The sequence below is a fragment of the Salarias fasciatus genome, chromosome 6, assembly GCF_902148845.1.
Source record: "Salarias fasciatus chromosome 6, fSalaFa1.1, whole genome shotgun sequence".
Lineage (NCBI taxonomy): Eukaryota > Metazoa > Chordata > Actinopteri > Blenniiformes > Blenniidae > Salarias > Salarias fasciatus.
In genome coordinates this window covers 32,646,758-32,662,774 of record NC_043750.1, presented here as the reverse complement: position 1 = coordinate 32,662,774, position 16,017 = coordinate 32,646,758, and the positions used below count along the sequence as shown (strand labels likewise).

Sequence of the window (16,017 nt, the reverse complement as noted above, 5' to 3'; positions counted from 1 at the left end):
CACATACAGGAATGGAAAATGTGCTTTTGGTTTGAATTTTTCTCTTTGGTGCTGCAGGGGAGCGACGGGGAGCCCGAGCTTCAGAGAGGCGGGTCAGTGTCGCACCGCCGCGCCCAGTCCGACTGCTTACAGGACCGTCTGCCAATCACACACCACTATGGGATGGTGAGGTCCAATGGTTCACTATCAGCACAAAGTCCGTCACCGCACTGGTCACGTTGAACTGAACATTTCACATCTCCTGGTGTCTTCTGCCGCTTCTCTGTGCAACTTTTCTGTTGCTTGATGGTGTATCACTCCGCTGTTTCGTGGGAATGTTGTCTTGCTGACCTTCTGCTTTGATACTGTAACGTCAGTCGCGTCCACGTCGGCCTTTTAGCAAATCTAGGGCTCCCAGAGACAAAGACAACATGAAGGACACTGGTGATGCATGGGATGGGTGAGCAGTGATGGGAATTACTCTACAGCTGTACATGTGTAATTTTGGAATGTGATTTCTGGCACACTCAAAGGTTAGCTTCACATTTCAGAGAAAAAAAAACATCACTTTTTATTGACTTCAAGTGAAGGAACTGCACACAGACGACCCTCAAATTCAGACTCCTTTACTCTTTGCACTGTTTTGTAGATTTCTTTATAAATCCATCAAATATCTGCAGCCAATTCAAGCACTTCCCCCAGAAGCTAAAAGAATGTCACATTTCACAAAACAATTCAAATTCTTCTTTGAGGAGCTTCATGCTTTTCTTTAATCAACACTGAAGTTATCCAATTAATTAGTGCCCACATTGGTCAAACTGATTGGATATGTGTGTCAGTGTAAAAGTGGGGGGAAGACTTGAAGAGCCGGACACAGCAGCTGCAGATGATAGGAAACACTGTAACAGCCAGACCATTAAGATCGATTAGAAATCCAGACTCAGTGTGTTACGTTTAGTGAACTCACTTTCCAGTCTGTGTTTCTGTGTCTGTTGGGCATCAGAGCTGTCTCCAGTCTGGCTACTGACCCCGACTCTGAGCTTCGGGAGGACGAAGAAGAAGAAGAGGAGGAGGAAAACGCATTATTTTCTGACTCAGAGGAAATGGATCTTCTCGGAGAGATCTTTGACAGTCTCAGTTCCCGGAGCTCCTACGACCGCGGCCTGCTGTACGGCACCCGCAGCCTGGATCTGTTTGGTCCAGACAGCCACGACTATATCACAAAGGTGAAATGCAGAACATACACACACACACACACACACACACACACACACACACACACACACACACACACACGCTCAGTCTTGTATTTCTATCCTTGTGGGGACCGTCCATTGACTCCCATTCATGTCTAGCCCCTAACCCTGACCCTTACCCTAACCCTAACCCACACCACAACAAAGCCTAACCCTAAAGAAATGTTTTTGCACTTTTACTTTTTTCAGTAACAACAACATGGTCAAGAAAACACTGTTTCTCCTACTTAGGACCGGAAAAAGGTCCCCACAAGGCACGTCGTTCCACGTTTTGCTATCCTTGTGGGGACATTTGGCCCCGACAAGGATAGAAATACAAGAACACACACACACACACACACACACAAACTGGGAGTCCAGTCTGGAGCTGAAATGTGGATTATTATCAGTGACATGAGTGAAGGTGCGGTCAGGGTAGTGCTCCCATGAGTTAAAACACTCTCAGACCCATAAATGTTTTCACACTTTCTGAAGATTTTTCAGTTTTAACCTCAAATTTAACCGCTACTGAACTGATTTTATAAACCTGTGTTTTGTCCCCACAACGCCAAAATTCTCTGTTGATTTCCTTAAAATTTATTTCAAACTCAGTGACCACTCGCTTACACACAGCTTTGACCCCGATAATAACTCAAATGTCACTTTAACTTCACGTCTTGGTCTAAAAACTTAAATTAAAACCTTAATCTTACTTCATGTCTGCTCCTAAGTGGTCTTCCTTTGTGGAACTCAATATTTGTCCCCACAGTGACACCAGTCCTTCTGGGTATACACTCCCCACACACATGCTCACACACACACCCACATTCAGTTAGTCTCCCACACACACACACACACACACACACGCACCCACACACAGATCAGTTGTATCTTCTGAGCCCTGTCTCTGTTTTCCAGCATGGTACAGCCAACCCCAGCCAGGAGAGCCTGGCTCTGTCCATCAGCGGCAGCCTCCACAGCTGGAACCTGGAAACAACAGAGGAATTGTCCGACGTGACCGAGGACTCCGATTGGCTGTGCCCGGACAGCAGCGTGCCGGAGGAGGGGACGGACGATGTGCAGGCAGTATGTGAAGAGGAAGAGCGAGAGCGGGGACAGAGGAAGGGCGGCGTGAAGTGGGAGGAAGCTAATGGTAACCAAGAAGAACTGGATCAGACAAACAACTTGAAGGAGGTCAACCTTGGACTGTCAGTCCAGGAAAAGAGAGGGAGCTTAGAAGACCTTGCTTTGAATGGACTGATGGAGAAGCAAGAGGACGAATGGTTGAAAGACAAAAAGGGAAATGAACACTGTGTGGATGAAGAGGGAGGAGAGATGGAACAAAAAGCCACTGAAATGCAAAAGCAGAAGCCGGGTGAAGATGGAACAGAGCCTACCGAGAAGAAGAGTGAAGAGGAGAGAGGATCTGTAAGAAATACCCATCCTGCCATTTCTGCTGAGGAGCAACCGGAGCAACCGGAGGCAGAGAGCGCGACCCCCTGTGAGCCGCCGAGTCCTGCTGCAGCAGGTCCGGGGGAAAAGAGTGAGGACGAGGAGAGGGAGATGAGACAGACGCCTCCTCCTCCTAAAGTGCAATCTGCCAAAGCACGCTTCCAGACTCAAGGACCCAGCCAAGGAGTCCCCATAAACTCCAGGATCAAGGCCTTGGCTGAACCCCGGAGGCCCAGCAACGCGTCGCAAAGCCCGGAGGGCGAAGAAAGTAACCCGCCCCGCGATCTGGAGGCAGCGAGCCGCTCAGAGGCGTCCCCGGACCAAGACGGCCGACCGCCCGTCAAAGTGTCCGAGCTGAAGAAAAGATTTGAGGCTTGAAGACTCAAACCGGGGATCCTCTGTTTGTCTGCTGTGTTTTGTAGCCGTGCTCACAATTACCGAGGCAATTTAATTTATGATGAAGTAATTTCCTTCGTGAGCCAACCTCATTTTAATGGAGTGAATGTTTCACAAACCTGAAAAAAAAAGGAAGTATGGTATTTGTTGTATTTTGGTGTTTACAGTAACTTCATCATGAACTAATTCCATTTGCTAATCTTTCAGACAAGTTTCTCAATTTGTTCCACTGGATTTCAAGCAGAAATACAGAAGTAAGGAACTGCAATGTCTGTGCTTGATTAGTTGCTGTGCACGTTTGTCTCATCGTGAGGTGGAGTTTGCATGTTTTCTCTCCGGGTGGATTTCTTCCCACAGTCCAAACACATCATAGGAAGATCATAATGTGAGTGGGAGTGGGCTTTAATGTGGCACAAACCAAGAGAGAAAAGCACAGTTTCCTTATTTTTGAAATGCACAGTGGCAAGACAAAGTTTCAGAATGAAGTTAGATAAAGTTATCGAGCTGTCACAATTAACTTTCAGGCTGCTAAATATCCATTCAAACATGTAATGCTGATTGAATATTTAAAATAATCTAACAGTAATGACATTTTGAGTAATGTGTTTCATGGCAAAGACAGTCAGTGGATGCTTCATTTCTGCCGCTTTGAGTCCGTCACAGGAGTGAGAGGAAAGAGGAGCTCTCCATCAGCTTCTGCTGAAAACTGACAAAGGACATTTAACCTGGACTTTATTAATAAACTGACTTTTTGAATAATTAAACCTTTCTTCTTCAGACAATGAACACAAAGAGTCACAGTAACAGATTTATTTACACCACGCATCCTGGTCTTCTTATATTTTTTTTTCCTCATGAAATTGAGCTTCTTGGATGTCATAGAAATAAAAAAGTGCAGTCAGTGTTTAATCAGAATCCTTCATCAAAGGGAAACTAGTAATACAATACTTTTCACATAAATATAGAGTACATGAAAACATAATTCGAATGGAGAGAGGGGACCCACATCGCACCTCACGCTCATGTGGCGCAGAAGAGGAAGTCAGTGCAGCAAAGCTTTCACACTCAAACACATTTTCTCTCAGTTTAAGAATGTGCACCACGTACAGCGTTTGCGGTGTCTAACCCGCAGCGTCCGGGCCCGTGTGAGCCGAGGCGACGTGACCGCTGAAGTTACCGCTTCCATTGAGCAGAGCGTGTGGGGGTTAAATGAGGCGCTCCTCTTTGGGCAGCGGCAGAGGCAGGCCGGGCTTCTCCGACCCCGCTCCCGTCTGTTTCCTCTCCTCCGCGCTGGGCCTGTACGTTCCCTCCATCCGCCGCTTCTTCTTGATGAGGCACAGCAGCAGCAGCAGCGTGAGGGTGAGCAGCGACAGCACGGCGCAGGCGAGCAGCGGCACCGGCGGGGCGGCCGGCACCTGCATGGCGGATCTGCGGAGGATACAGACGTTACAGACCCTGTTCACACGACGATTCAAGTGAAAACGCCTCGTTTTCACATTAAAAGTTAAAAAAAGTTTCACATTCATGGACAGACAGCGAATGGCAGGTGATTAAACTGTAAAGCTACCGTGGTGGAGCTACAATATAGGCACTGAAATGGGGTCTGACGCTTTCAAGAAGTTCCACCTTTTCAAAAAGTTGATTTTCAATAGCTCCAAGCACCTCTGTTGTGTAAACGTCAGTGAGTCCATAGACTCATTTCAGTGATTTAATGAGGTCTATTTATTCTTGTGAGGTTGTACGAAAAAATGTTTGCAATGTATCACTGAAAGTGTGGGAATAAAAGCCATGCTGGAGATTACTGAAGAAAACCTTAAGCGCCTTTTCAGGGTCTTAAAACACAAACGAGTGTACTAGTGGGGATGAACTGATATTTGTTCACAATTAAAAGGAAGAAGACGAACAAAAAGAAGAAGTAATTGCACATTTGCTGAACTATGTTCCCGTATGCCAACAAACGGTTCTGCAAATATCTGCAAGCTTGGAGAGCGAGAAGGTTCAGAGATCAGAAAAGTGTTATTACAGGAGGATATTTTCAAATATTCAGAGCAAAAAAATGATTATTTTGTACAGAAAGCTACAGCCATGAACCAGAAAGCACTTGTGTCAATAATAAAGCAAACTTTAAAAAAGGTTTTGAACTGTCCTCGACAGCAAACTGCATAATGAGCTTTCACTCTGGACCACATGAGTGTTTAGGCTGAACTCACCTCCCAGGGAATAAAAAAGTATCAGTCAGGTCTGGACGACTTTCTTCGCATCAGGTCGTGGTCCAGTGGAGCCCCTGAACAAACAAGACCAGAAACATTTCATTCAGGCAACAAAACTTTCAGTGACTGAACGAGCACAGGTCGACTCCGACACTCACCGCCATGTATCGACGTGCATTTGGCACATGATCATTATTAGATTTACCTTTTTTTTTTCCTTTAAGATACTATTTTTAAAAGAGGAGTTAACAAATCTGCAAACTGGCAGAGTTTAGAGTAAAACCTGTCGGAACATGATCGCCTACGTGAGATTCCAGTTTGAGGGAGAGTTATGAGAGGATGACACAACCTGCACGGCTTAAAACGACAACCTGAAATTAAAAGACACTGCTGTTGACTGCAGCTGGACTGCACATGGATTAAAAACCAAACTTTATTTCAAACTCATGTTAAGCCTCTGTAAATTTGCACTTCACTGTTTGTACAATTCTCATTTGCAAGTTTAACTGTCTCTTCGCTCTTTTCAATAAGCTCATTGTGAAACTGCCCCTCTGATCATGACAAAAGCAGCATCTGAATGAAGGTAGTGGTGGAAGTAGGCTCGGTATCAATATTTCAGTATCGAATCTTGAATAAATAAAATCCCGATTTGAAACTTCTAATGAACAAAACACAGAAGATATCGCACATTTCTGTTTGAAACTTCTATTTTAAATGTTGTTGCCCAATTTTTCTTGCCTATGTTCTCTTTTTTCAATCTTTATTCTATTTTGGATGATACAGTTTGCCTATAATTCTCTATTTTTTTATTCTGGGCGATGTATGTTTCCACTGTATAAAGGCAAGCCAGACAAAGTCTCAATCTCACTGTCTTGTACGTACGGCAGAATAAAGCTCCATTTGACTTTGATAATTTATTAGAAACCTTTAAATTGTTGTCCAATGCCAGAGAACTAAATCAAAATATCTTTCATATTTGTCTTTCAACAACATGGCTTCTGATAACGGAGCCTCAAGTGTGAGTTTTAAGAGCAAAGAAGAAACTGTCAGGACCTGCAAACTGATGGAAATATCACAACAAACTGATGCTTAGTGTGGAAAACAAGAGGAAATAAAGGAGTCAGAGCAGAAAAAGAATAAAGCTCTCTAAACTGAACTGCCATGAAAAGGAAATAATGACTGTTTCAGCCTTTCACATGAAGACTTGCTGTTCCTGGTGTTAGGGGAACTGATTACTACAGTCAGTTACTAGTTATTGGTCAGCACCGAAACAGCTTGCAGTTACCAACTATTCAAAGCAGAGTGTCACACATTTTAGTCAGGGGCCAAAAACAGGACAGTTTCATTTAGAGAACTGTGTTTTGAAAAATCAGTGTTTTCTTTGAAATTTTTACTGCTTGCTTGGAGTTTTGGCATCCCTGATTTGTCCTACAGGCCTTATGTTTGACAGCCTCGCTTTAAACAGTTACTTATAAACAGTTAATGATTATGGCTGGGTTTTTCTGGACAATTAAACCTTTTATTGGGGAGAGCAACCACATTTCTTTTTGTAAAGCAATGAACAAACTAATGCAGTTACAAAATACTTGTGTTGAGCAGTAATTTAGATGTTTTCTGGATATGGCAACATTAAATCATTAAAAAAAAGCCCACATGGAAATGAACATCTGCACAGTGAACAGAAAGCTTTTCCCCTAAAAACATTCCCAATATTTTGTGTGCAAACTGTTGTGTCACAATCCTACACTTTAACATGGATTTAATGTTGTGTTTTCATTAAAATAAGGTTTCCTTAATTTAATGTGTTTCACAGTATTTATAATGAAGAACTCCACATAACAAATGGTAAACTGCAAATTGTAGGATATCTAGGAGTACATATTCAAAATTCTGCAAAACTCCTACAAATAAAGTCATTTCAATAATTTTTCACTTTTAGCAGTTCATTTTACTACACTAAAACTAGATAAATGGCCTCTTTCACCTATAGAACAGAACAGAAATACTTTATAGTCTTAGAAATACATTATTTATGCTGATGGCAGCAGAATTTGCAGTTGCATGCATTTTAATAAGTGTCCTTTAGAAGTTTTTTTTTCAGGAGACTCGAATGAATGTGTGCATTCCGTGACAGAAATCCTTGAAATAACAAATATAATATCAACTGACAACAACGACAAAATAGTGATGAAGAGCAGAAACATTTCAACTCACCATAAATGTTACATGACAGAGACGGTGGCTTCTTTCTGGTGAAATCCTTAACTTTAAAACGTTAATTTTCCCTCTAATTCCACTCGAACCACTTCTTCCAGCGGCGAAACTCCGGCAGCAGGTTTCTATTGTCACAGGATGAAGGTCTGCGCTCCGGGCGGAATGCGCCACATCCTGCTGCACCTGTTCAACAGGACCAGGACCAGGACCAGGACCTCCTCCTCCTGCTCCTCCTCCTCCTCCTCAAAAGAAGTGCGGTAGACTCAGGTGAGCCTCCGCCTCCACCTGCTGCTCCCTGTTCGGCCGCCTCGTTCCTTTTCACGGTCCCGACAGTGCGCGCGCGAGTCACCTGTGGGCTCGTGACGCTCCAGGTGCGGCCCGGTCTGTCCCGGCTCGTCCTGAGCAGTCCGGCCTCGAAGCCCAGGCGTCTGAAACCTGTTTCCCACGCTCACCTGTCCGCGTGGAAGTGAGTCGATGACGTGTTTCTCTGCAACCAATCAGACGCGGCTTCTTATCTCTCGCGCTCCTGTTTTTTTTTTTTCTTCTTTCTTCTCCTTTCTGTTTAACAAACAGACTGAATAGGTGTCCAACATGCGTCCTGCGGGTCTTCTGGAGCGACTGCTGCCACGGCTCTTTAGTTCCCCTGCATTGGCTCTGAAGCCTTCTGAAACAAATTACAGCTACTTTATTTATCTTTTTTGCATACCTTGTTTATTTGAAAAATAAAAATGAAAGAAAAAATAAAAATAAAAAAATGATTAAAAATTACAAAATTGCTATTTACAAAGAGGCTACAAAAAAAAGCTAATAACCAGAAAGACTTACTGCAGGCGAATGTGACCCAATTCTGATTTTCTGCTCACAAGTGAATCAGTTTTGTGACAGTGTGAATGTTGCAGTTCAGATTTGTGCACGCCAGACCTAGGCCTCGATCATATGGGACCAAACTGGATAAGTATCTGATGCCTTTCAGTGGGACATCATGGACCTGAGACTAACGTGAGGAAGTTGCACGTTCTCTAAATTAATTCTGCTCCTATTGCACACATCACATGAAAATGGATTTGCACCGGCTGACCTGTTAGGCATTCACATTTAATTCCATAAACACAGCCTAAAGGAGGCCTTAGAAGATAGATTGACCAAATTACCTCGAAAAATTAAGTTGCCAAAATGTTTGAAACTGTCAGGAATGCACCAAAAAAAAAAAAGAAGGAAAAAAAAAAAAGAAAAGGTCAAACAGTTGAAATGGCTTATATAACTTGAAAAAGAAAAGGCCTAAACAACCGCACTAGGTGAATCAGTCAAAATAGGCCAAAAAGGTTAAAAACGGCTTGAAATTCTAAAGGGAAATTGTACAATGGAAAATCATCAATTAGAAGTGCTCTGTTTTTATATTCTATTTGCTATTTTAAAAATTGACTTTTGGGGTTTTATTAAAAAAAAATATTTAAGTGTATTCTTAGTTTTTATTTTAACATCTATTTGTATTTTTCACACTCAAATAAATCTAAACCTTTGAAGTGGTGTTTTTCAAACTGCTAATTAAAAAAACTTCAATGTAGAATTATAAATAATTAATGGAATTTTAATTGAATATTAGACTGGTGTTTGTATTTGTTTGTTCAAGCTTGTTCACCTCTTACATCAGCTCTCTGGTCTATCTCGCTGTTGATATTCCTCAACATCAATCTCTCACACAGATTGAAGGATTTTTGGTTTAATAATTAGAGACAGAAGGCCTTGTATCTGCGCAGGAAAGTAAATAAAATCTGCCTTGTGACACACTTTCACTCTTGCTAATCAAACAGATTGTGTTCATGTCCAGACAGCAGGGGTGCTGATGTGCAGAACAAAGACAGCCTGTGTCTGCTCTGCTCAGCCAGCTCTTATCACAGCTTACGGAGAAAATAAGCATGAGTCAGTCATGGAAAACAAAATGACATTAGGTGATATGATGCATACACTTCTTTCATGGTGAAACTTGTTCAGTTTTCAGTCCACTGTTGGAGGAGGTCAGTTTGAAACAAACATCACTGTTTCCTGAAAACATTGACGACGGATGTGATGTGTTTAACAGGCAGATACAAAACAAAGCAGAGGGAAAATTAGTCTGATACTGTTACATTACTCTTGTAAGAATGTAAATAATGTCACATTTATTGTTTTGATTGTATATTTTGCCATTTTATTGCTGTTGTGACTGTTCTACATAAATAGGATTGTCTGTTTGCATTCTTTTCTTTTGCTGCTCTTCTATTAAAGTACTGCTCACTTACTTCTGTAGCAATACAAATTTCCCTATTGTGGGACAATAAAGGATTGTTGTAAAGACTCTTTCCCTCCATGTGAGTCCTCCGACACAGAATGAACACAGCCCATTGTCGTTTCCAGTTCCTTTATTGGATTCAATGGAGAGCCTCAAACCCCACCCCTCCACCACAACTATTTTATCTTAAATTTAATCATAATGCTTGCTTATTTTACTCTTTATGTTAAGTAATTTTCTTCTGTTATGTGCAGACTGTCCTTTAACCTGGCATTAAGGCAGTTCTTCATTCGGTTGAAGGACGCTGCTCTTCTTGTCCTGCAGCCAGTCAACAATCAAGACCTTTGTTCTTCTTCATCCTGACCTTTGCTCATAGTGTCCTGTCACGTCTTCTTTGGCTGTGCAGGAATATCATTACTGAAGTGGTATCTTAAAAAGAGTGATGATATGCAGCCACTGTAAAGGTAAAGTGTGTCTGATTTCACCTGGCTGTCAAAGTGAGGCTATAATTTATTTATTGTAACACAAACTGAAAATCTGACCATGTCTACATCGACACAGCTAATCTAAGCAAATCCTGGCTCTTTGACTGAGATATTATTGCTGTAGATTTAACTCTTGAAATGTCAGGCTGTTCTTTTGTAATGTGAAACGTCAATAATATGTGTCACCGTTGTTTCCACGTTCTCTGAAAAAATAAACAGTTTGATGCCAGCATCAGAACAGAATGTCCGTAATTCTCTTCCACACTCTGAGTGAAGTTATGTCCCAATATGAGAGTGTGAAAAGGGACTTGATTTTGAAGGAACGAGAAACCGATGTATTCCAGAATCATTGGAATAAAGAAAACAAAAGTTACAAATGTAACTACAGTTCTATGAATCCTGGACGACCACCAGAGGGTGGCGCTGAAAATACTGAATGTTCCCTTCGTGCATGTGCAGTTCGAGTATGTATATCAACAACGTAACTTGTGACCCCTGGGTGACCCTAAGAAGGTAATACGTTCCATTGTCAACCCCAAGTTCAGTTCCTACAGAATCTGCAGAGCCAAGGACCACGCCCAGTGGAGGGGGCATTCACGCTGTACAACCTAGAAAAGGGTGCCTTGCGTCGCCCAGGAGTCAACGGTGAGTACAGGACTGTCTCAGAAAATTAGAATACTGTGATATAGTTCTTTATTTTCTGAAATGCAATTAAAAAAACAAAAATGTCATACATTCTGGATTCATTACAAATCAACTGAGATATTTCAAGCCTTTTATTATTTTAATATTGCTGATTATGGCTTACAGCTTAAGAAAACTCAAAAATCCTATCTCAAAATATTAGAATATTTCCTCAGACCAAGTAAAAAAACAAAATTATAACAGCAAAACAAAATCAAACATTTTAAAATGTCCATTAATGCACTCAGTACTTGGTTGGGAATCCTTTTGCACGAATTACTGCATCAATGCGGCGTGGCATGGAGGCAATCAGCCTGTGGCATTGCTGAGGTGTTATGGATGCCCAGGATGCTTCAATAGCGGCCTTTAGCTCATTTGCATTGTTGGGTCTGGTGTCTTTCAGCTTCTTCTTGACAATACCCCACAAATTCTCAATGGGGTTCAGGTCAGGGGAATTGGCAGGCCAATCGAGGACAGTAATGCCATGGTCAGTACACCAGTTACTGGTGGTTTTGGCACTGTGGGCAGGTGCCAGATCATGCTCCATAGAGCTTTTCAGCAGAAGGAAGCATGGAGTGCTCTAAAATCTCTTGGTACACAGCTGCATTTACTCTGGACTTGATGAGACACAGTGGACCAACACCAGCAGCTGACATGGCTCCCCAAACCATCGCTGACTGTGGGAACTTCACACTGGATTTCAAGCAACTTGGATTTTGCTCCTCTCCAGCCTTTCTCCAGACTCTGGCGCCTTGACTTCCAAATGAAATACAAAACTTGCTTTCGTCTGAAAAGAGGACTTTGGACCACTCTTCAACTGTCCAGTGCTTCTTTTCCACAGCCTAAGTCAGACGCTTTTTCCGTTGTCTTGAGTTCAGAAGTGGCTTGACCATGGGAATACGGCTATTGTAGCCCATTTCCCAGACACGTCTGTGAACAGTGGCTTTTGATACCTGGACTCCAGCTTCAGTCCACTGTCTTTGAAGCTCCCCCAAATTCTGGAAGCGGCTCTTCTTCACAATGCTGAAGAAGAGCCGCGGTCAGCCTGCGGTCATCTCTCTTGGTTGTGCAGCGTTTCCTGCCACATTTCTCCCTTCCAACAGACTTTTTGTGAATGTGCTTTGAAACTGCACTCTGTGAACAGCCTGCTCTTTGAGAAATTTCTTTTTGTGTCTTACCCTCCTGATGGAGGGTGTCAATGATGGTCCTCTGGACAGCAGTCAGATCAGCAGTCTTCCCCATACTTGTGATTTAGTTTACTGAACCAAGCTGAGTGTTTTTCAAGGCTCAGGAAACACTAGCAGGTGTTTCGAGTTATTTAGACGATTCAAGTGATTAGTTAAATAGCCTACTAGTATACTTTTTCATGATATTCTAATATTTTGAGATAGGATTTTTGAGTTTTCTTAAGCTGTAAGCCATAATCAGCAATATGAAAATAATAAAAGGCTTGAAGTATCTCAGTTGATTTGTAATTAATCCAGAATGTATGACATTTTTGTTTTTTTAATTGCATTTCAGAAAATAAAGAACTTTATCACAGTATTCTAATTTTCTGAGACAGTCCTGTATGTCATCCAGGGGTACTTCCCTCAGAAGAGCCAAGATACGGACACCGCTCTGTAGGAGTTACAACACACACGATGGTAGAGGGCGGTTCGCCAACTGACAAAAATGGCAAATGGTATCCATGATCCAGTGGGACAAGCATTGCTTTAAGAGAGCAGAGCCCCTGTCAGGGCCTCCAAAACAGAACAAAGGCTGTTTGGACTTGTGGCAGTATCAAAGGTAGCAATTGCACCCCTCACTCTCGGTGGGTGGTGTCGTCACGAGATTGAGAGTAGGGATAGACTAATATGGATTTTTTAGGGCCGATGACGATACCAATTTTTTTTCCATCGTCCTTAGCCGATGGGCAATTATGGACTGCTGATTTTCTTGAGTCAATATTTGGGGACGATACTGCTTTTGCTCCCTCAATTTACATCAAAAAATGACAAAATGATAACAAATATTACAGGTCTCAAGCCTAAAATAAGAACTATTTATTGATAAGTAAAAAATGTTAGCGGCTTTGTTGAACTTTACGCAACATACTGTAAAATGAACAAAAAGTGTTTGGTGCTTTTAATTATTCAAATAATGCCTATTAAAAAAAATAAAAAAAATATTTAGAGATCATTAAAACAACTGAAGTATTGCATATGCTTATACTTATAGAGCTGCCCGTGGATGCTTGTCTGTAAATTATGCCAGGGAAAAATAAACCCGCGAATGCACGCACGTATCGGCTGATGCCAATACAAGTAAAAAACTCAAATATCGGCCCAATATATCGGCCGGCCGATGTATCGGTCTATCCTTAATTGAGAGCAAAACACCATGTGGCTGTACCCTCTCCTGGACATAGTGTGGGAAGTTGCATCGATAATTCATGCTAGTTAACATTAGAGTGTTTAAACAACAGAAAATGTGCTCTTTGCATGAGTGGCGTGTCAGTGTAAGATTAATGGTGACAAATTCCAGGGGAGAAGGTTTCTCACTCTGCACAGATGAAAGGACTGAAACCAGACACAGATAGGATTGCTTGGCAGTTCACACAAGACCTTAATTAAAGAGTTTGAGAAATCAGTAATATCTTTTGAAGTGTTTTGGAAAAATGAGCTTGTGTGGCAGCTTGTGAGATGGGAAAAGGATGCTTCCAGGACCGAAACCATGAGGAATGTGCAAAACAGGAGACTGAGCTGGCAACCAAGTAAACAATGGCCGATGTACCAGGCTCCATGCGGGACGCACCCAAAAGAAGAGTTATGAAACCGTCTGCAAGTGGTGGGGCATAAATACACATAAGCACAGATCAGACACCCCGTTATTTTCCTGTTCAGCTTGCTGGACGGCTGGTTTCGCAAAGAGGCTAGGATCAGAACCCAGAGCTCTGTACCACTCTGTTTCCTCAATACTGAATAAAGGTGTGGACTGCCCACACAGAAGATACGTTTGTGTGTCGTATCCCTTCAGTCAGCTCAGACGAAAGGATCTACAATTAGGTGTGAATTTACCTTGACAGTAGTTTCAGCTAAGCCACCAGCCCTTTGGCCTTGTGTCTGCTGTCTCGGCGACGTTGGCACCCCCTTCACTCAGCTTATCGTATCAGCCGTGTCTTGACCTACCAAGCCACACCGTTGGTGTCAGCTCGGAGCCTGTGACTGGTGAAAGCTGCGTTGCGCCCTGCTTCAGGCTTATGGGTGCCCACCACCATTAACAGAATGATTATTGCTGGGCTGTAGCCTCGCTGGTGAAGGTCCTGCTGCACCCTTCTCCAGATTTAATGACATTGGTATATTGGCTTATTGGCTCTGGGCTGTGGCGTCTCCAGCTGGAATGCAGGTTGACAATAGTGCCAGCGTGTGGCTTTCCCCTCTCCTGGACATGGATTCAGCCAAACCTTACTGGCCCTGCGGTCTTGCTTCTGCTGCATAGATGGCTTCCAAGCCCCTTCCCTCAACTTATCACACATAAGAAGTGGCATATTGGGCGCAATGGGAGGTTTTCACTGTTGCGCTCTGGTGCCTTCTTCAAGGATGTTGAGAGGTCGGGCCTTCATGGTGTCAGAACCGCCGTCCCCATCAGCAGCTCAGAGCTCGCTGAGTGAGGCAGTAGATGGCTCAATGCAGGCTGTCATGTATGCAGCCTTAGAGCATCTCCTATAACTATATTGATCTGGTCTTCTGAGGGCCTTCCCCAGTGGTGTAGGCAGCCCTCCTCTGTGTTTGCTGTTTCTTCTCAAGGGATTTTCTGGGGCATCTATGCTGTTGTTCCAAATCCCTGCCCACCGTCTTTTTATTTCACTGTAGCCCCCAGCGTCCTCTGCAAAGACCAGTTGCAGTCCTTTGTACCCCTGCCTGCTTTCCATTCAGACAACCCCGAGCTGTGGGTTGTCTCAGCGCTCCTCTGGGTTCCCTAGGGGCTGAAAGGGAAGAGACTAATGGCTGTGGGCTTGCCGTCATTACGCTCTTGAGGAGGTGGTTAGATTCTACTTGGATGCCAAGTGACACCATCGCCTGTGGCTCAGGGTGTTGCAGCAGCAACTCCTGGCCCTACCCCGTGGAATAACAGGACTTCATGTCAAGGGTGTCCCATTGGGTGAAGCCCTGGCCCACATAGATTGTCACCATGGATGCCAGTCTCTCGAGGTGGGCTGTCATTTGGAGCAGATCACATCAGTGCGCTGGAGCAGTGAGCAGTACACCCGGCCCTTAAAGGCTTCTTGGTCATATATGAGGGGAACACGCGCAGTCATATGGCATACTCATACGTTGTTGGCAAACATACTCGAACTATGCATGTGCGAAAGGAACATTCAGTGCTTTGAGCACCGCCTTCTGGTGATCAGTAGGGATGAAATAGAACTGAGTATTTTTCCAGTGCAGTCATAAAATACAGATTGCTTTTTGGCTTGTTTGGCAACCTCAGGAACTCACACATGATTGACTGGTGTCAATCATATGTATCAAGTGTGACGGTATAGCCCCGTCCACCGACGTTCTGTGATGGCACTCTCATTTTGAAAGAAAAGACATTTATTGATGGAGACGACAGACTGCTTAAAAGGAACGTTTCTTCAACAACAAGTGAAAAATGGGAAATATTTTTATTAATTTTCTTGTAAATTTCTTCTCCCATTAACCTGCAAAGACAAAAATACAAAAAGAAAAGAAAGCAACAATGTGAAGTCTTTGAATTTTCACAATTTTTCTGCACATCTTTAATTAAAAGTAAAAACAACATGCAGAAGTATAGAAGTATACTTCTGGTTATCATTGAGCACAGACATTAACTTAAATTTTCTGAAAGAGTTTTATTTATTTGTTTTATTTTATTTATTGAAAATGTATCTGCTTTTTTGTGAGCAACCAAATAGCAGAGGAATTTAATTCACTGTTGTTTGCACGTATGCCTGTGTAAAGTGCAAAAACTGCTTTGGTTGGACTCGTACCATGCAAAAAAATTCCCCGTTGCCGCAACACAAAAAAGTTCAGACAAGTCAGATATTACCCAACACAGTGTCCTGCACCATCCCATTGATTTTTGTC

General features: G+C 42.8%; 1 protein-coding gene across 3 annotated transcripts in view; it reads left to right on the top strand.

Moving 5' to 3' along the window:
- Positions 1 to 3,273, top strand: part of LOC115390835 (DENN domain-containing protein 1B-like) — a 13,748-nt gene extending 10,475 nt beyond the window's left edge. For all 3 annotated transcript variants that reach the window (XM_030094855.1, XM_030094856.1, XM_030094854.1), the window contains 4 exons: positions 58 to 165; positions 357 to 439; positions 983 to 1,205; positions 2,133 to 3,273. In XM_030094855.1, the coding sequence (XP_029950715.1) occupies positions 58 to 165; positions 357 to 439; positions 983 to 1,205; positions 2,133 to 3,044 (1,326 nt within the window). In that variant the 3' untranslated portion in view covers positions 3,045 to 3,273. The remainder of the gene's footprint in view (positions 1 to 57; positions 166 to 356; positions 440 to 982; positions 1,206 to 2,132) is intronic.
- Positions 3,274 to 16,017: the final 12,744 nt, after the last annotated feature.